General features: G+C 39.7%; 1 protein-coding gene across 1 annotated transcript in view; it reads left to right on the top strand.

Moving 5' to 3' along the window:
- Plcz1 (phospholipase C zeta 1) overlaps window positions 1-4,489 on the top strand; it is an 87,583-nt gene that overhangs the window by 55,671 nt on the left and 27,423 nt on the right. Inside the window, exon 11 of the mRNA XM_008832881.1 lies at window positions 3,375-3,524. Coding sequence (XP_008831103.1) covers window positions 3,375-3,524 — 150 coding nt within the window. The remainder of the gene's footprint in view (window positions 1-3,374; window positions 3,525-4,489) is intronic.

Here is a 4,489-nt window from a genome sequence, read left to right as displayed (position 1 = left end):
GATGCCATAGAAATCTAACAATGTGATATTTATATTCATAATTGAGTCTCTTTTTTCTTTTGCTGAGACAGAATGCAGGATGGGAAGGAATGACTTTGGGAAGATGTTCTGCATGCCAGTACCCCTTAATATTTTATGGAGTATGTTACTGGCATTGCCATTTCTTTTCTGAGGTCAAAATCCTTAAGGAAATAAAGAAAAAGCTGGGTTCCTGAGAATAGCTCCTCACTAGGATCGCCTTGAAGGAGGCCTTGGGAATGATCTTTCAGTGTGGAGCTCGCTTTGAATGGATATTCCCATAGTGGAGTTTTTGCAGCCTGGAAATCTATTCAAGTCCATTCATGGCCCTGGCAGATGAATGAGTGCAGTCCTTTTAGTCTTGTGTTTTTTGAATGTTAATTCCATTCTCTTCTCCATTCAAACACTTTCTCAGCATGACTTCTAGAGGGAAGACATGGAGACCCATTAGAGTTGCAATCACATTCCAGTGTCAACATTAGGAAGTAGAAACTGCTCTACAAGAAAGTAGGACTAGGGGCCTGGAGAGATGGCTCAGCGGTTAAGAACACTGGCTGTTCTTACAGAAGACCTGGGTTTGAATCCCACACCCACATGGCAGTTAACAACTGTCAATAACTCCAGTTTCAGGGGCTCTGACAGCCGCTTCTGTCCTCTGCAGGCATTGCATGACACGGGTGCACTTGCCTACATGCAGGCAATACACGCAAACACAAACCATAAAAGTAATAAATAAAATATTTTAAAAATTAACAAAAGAAAGTGGAATTAAACTGTTATTCAGTTTATCTTCTACTTGGGTCTTCACTGCAAAGTGCATAGGACCTTAAATCATTCAGTGTACCCCTTACATGATCCTAGAATTTTCACTGCGTCTCTGGGCTTTGTGGAAATATCTCTGAGGAAATTCAATACCGTTCATCAAACTTGAGTTCTTCCTCTGCTAAAATCCTGGTATTTTTTTAGAAGTAGCAGAAGACTTAAAATCTGGGTATTAGATGTACTTTTGTGTATTTTATAATTAACTTTATTAGAGATACTTTACGGTTCAGAATGAGAGATGATACAAGTACAGTTCTTAGGATGGGGAGTTATAGGAGCTTGAAGGAGAATATAGAGGACTGTATGGAAGGGGCATCTTGCAGGCAGTTATTGGAAAAAGTGTAAAGTGCTCTTTTTTTCACAAATTGTGACAAAGGTATTTAAGGGATAAAGAACAATATGAATCTCAAACATACAGAAGACACAATTAAAAGGCACAAGGGAGAAGCAAAGGTGGGTGGAGTAAAGAATACTTAAGAAAGATTACCAAAACCCAAAGTGTGAAAGTTATTTGGGGATGTTGTGGAAAAATTTAGAAGTCATGCTGAGCTTCTAGCAAGCACACTGTGGGAAATGGATAAAATTAAGACCCTCAAAGAGGACTATAGCTCTGAACTTTAAGGAGATTGTTTTTCCTGGTAATGTAGGACAGGATGAGAAACAACAGCGTCAGGATATGGCTTTGATGGTTAAAAGATGTAGAAATCAAGTTGTAAATAAGACTGTAGCACCCAGAAAGGAATGGAAGATGAGAGACATGCAGGAGGGGAGTGCAGTGAGGTGCACAGGATGGACTGTAAAACCACCAGGGTAATAGTAGTGTAATTAGAGAGACAAATGTCTGGGGAAAAGGATTGTATTTGGATAAGGTGTAAAGTTAATTTATAAGTTTGGGTCATGCTTGGAAGATCACATTTATCACTGTCAAATTTCATATTCTGGATTACTTATTTTTACTTTGATGATGAAAAGTTAGGACTCTTTTTCATGGTATGCAATTTTGTATAGGTATATGTATATGAGAGAGAGACTCAGAGACAGAGATACATAGAGAGAGAACCTGGTACAGAGGAAGGAGGGAGGCATACAGGCCATGTGTAATAGAGTAACTGAAGGATGAATACATCAATATTAAGAGTTTTCTGCAGATGCTTTGCAGTGTCTGTAAAGAATCGACTCTACATCTGTCTCTGTACCCTATAGATTTATTTTTCTTCTTAGGCAGAGATCATTATTCCAATGTGAGATAATGAGTTTACTGTTTCCGTGGGCATAGAGCACATCCTGGGTTGCCACTTAGGGAAGGTGCCCCTGTGAATGCAGGTGCACCAGAGAGAGCAGAGATATTGGTATAATTAGTTGCAAATATATCTGTGCTTCTAAAAAAAGAACAAGAACTATTGACATGGCCTGGAAATATTTGCCTTTGTAATAAACAAGCATTATTTTTCTACAAATCTTTGGGTCTTGAAGAAGAGCATAAATTTGGTCCAGATGTGACTACCTTGATTCCATTAACTTAAGGTCAAAGTTCTGGATGATTTGAGTCAAATTGAGAAACAATTTGGATTTCTTGCTGTGGTAAGGGATTGGTTGTTTGGGAAGATTTATTCTACTAGAATCCAAGATTATTCACCAACTTTGAGCTTTGAAATCATCAGCAGTGAAAAGAAAGGCAAAGAGCTCACTTTAGAGCTTGTTTTATCCAGCTCTCAGCCAACAGCTGTGCATGGAGCTCTGCCTGAAATGAGCTAGTGCAGACAATGATGCTGTTTATTATTTCCTTGTATCTCAGTTTCACTGTGAAGGGAATCTTAGCATCGGTCATTGTAGTAGTTACTTTTCTGTTGCTGTGATAGAAAACACTGACTGAAACAACTTATGGAAGGAAGAGCTTATTTGAGCTTACAGTTCCAGGGGAGTTACAGTCCATCATGGTGGGGAGGCATGGTGGCAGAGGTGACTGGAGCAGGAGCAGAAAGCAGAGAGCTCACATCTTCAAGCAGGCACAGGAATCAAGAGAGTGACTCCAGATTCAGCAAAGCTTAAGAACACTCTAAGTCTGCCCCCACTGATGTGCTTCCTCCAGCATGGCCACACTTTCTAAAACCTCCCAAAACAGTACTACCAACTGAGGACAAAATGTCCAAATACTTGGAGCCTATGGGGGACATTTTTAGTCAAACTACCACAGTCATGTTGTACAATAATTCAGCTTCTGCTTTGAAATCAGACTCCCTGTGCTTGAACCTCTGCACCAATATTTGCCACGGGCAACTCTATGACTTTATGCTACATCCTGTGGCTTATTTTCTTACCTGATAAACCAGTGGGGCTGTTAGAAGAACTAAAGATAATTGGTGTAAAACTTTTAGTATGCAATATTGTTGTTATAACTCTCTCCTCTCGTTGACAACATTAAGCATCAAGTGTTCTAAAACATAGGTTAATATTATTGTTATTCATTGCTGAAGTATTAAAAAGGAAATTTTTAGAGAGCTATTGTTATTTGTGTTTATCCCTTTACACTTCAGCTTTTAGTCCAAGATGGAATGAAACGTTCACGTTTGTTATTCAAGTACCAGAATTGGCATTGATACGTTTTGTTGTTGAAACTCAAAGCTTGATAGCAGGAAATGAATTTCTTGGGCAATATACTTTACCAGTTCTCTGTATGAACAAAGGTAATAATTTTAAAGATCATTTTTGTTAATATTTAGGAACTTTTGGCAGTTGATGGCTGCTGAGAGGGGAAAAGACGGTCTCTTACAGAGATGGGACCCTTGGTGGGCCCAGTGGATTGACTCACAGTGAAAGACATTTGGAGACACAACTCAGACTCTATAGGCCATATTATATATGAGGGTATGTTAAATTGGGTGGGGGGGCAGTCAGTGGGGGGAGGAGTAGATAGGGGAGGGGATCTAAATATCATCAAACTATATTGTATGCAAATCACAAAAATTTAATTTTTTAAAAAGATAATTTTGTTAATATCTAAATGCACCCTCTCTCTATCAAAGCCACACTTTGGTTATACCAAATACCTCCATCCATACCTGTGGGATATGAAGGAAGTTTTATGTAGTCAAATATATTTTCTTCTGTGGACTATGGGTAATATTGGATTGTGGCTTGCTGGGAACTCCAGGGAAACACTCTAGGCCTGTGTGCTTTTTTACCAGGATTCCAGTTCTTTCCTTTCAGTGAAAGGTTGTCATGACAACCACAAGACAAGAGGGACAGGGATAAAAGAGAGGGAGGAGCAGTGAGTCATTCTTCTGTGCACCAGATCCTTAGAGGCAGACCTTTCCTGACCGTCTTCTGAGCTCCTAGTGTGGTGCAGAGTTATTTTCCCAGAATACTTAACTCTGTTCTACCGATGACCTTGTCATTGGTATGCTTCCTTTCTGTCACCAGCTGAGGCATCCCCAGGAAGCAGGGCTTTCCTGAAGCAGGAGGGTGGTGGCTAATTTCCACCATGCTGTGCTTAGAGGGAGGATATCAGTGCTCACCACTGGGCACACTGAATGCTAGAAGTCAAACTATATACCACAGGTGTTTAATTTTTATGAGAAATTAACATATGAGGTTGAACTATAACTCTCCAGTCCCAGTTTTAACTATGCAGAGATACCTTTCTTCTCAG

The sequence above is a fragment of the Nannospalax galili genome, unplaced genomic scaffold, assembly GCF_000622305.1.
Source record: "Nannospalax galili isolate Female #2095 unplaced genomic scaffold, S.galili_v1.0 scaffold1230, whole genome shotgun sequence".
In the NCBI taxonomy this organism is placed as follows: Eukaryota; Metazoa; Chordata; class Mammalia; order Rodentia; family Spalacidae; genus Nannospalax; species Nannospalax galili.
This window is presented reverse-complemented; position numbering and strand designations above follow the sequence as displayed.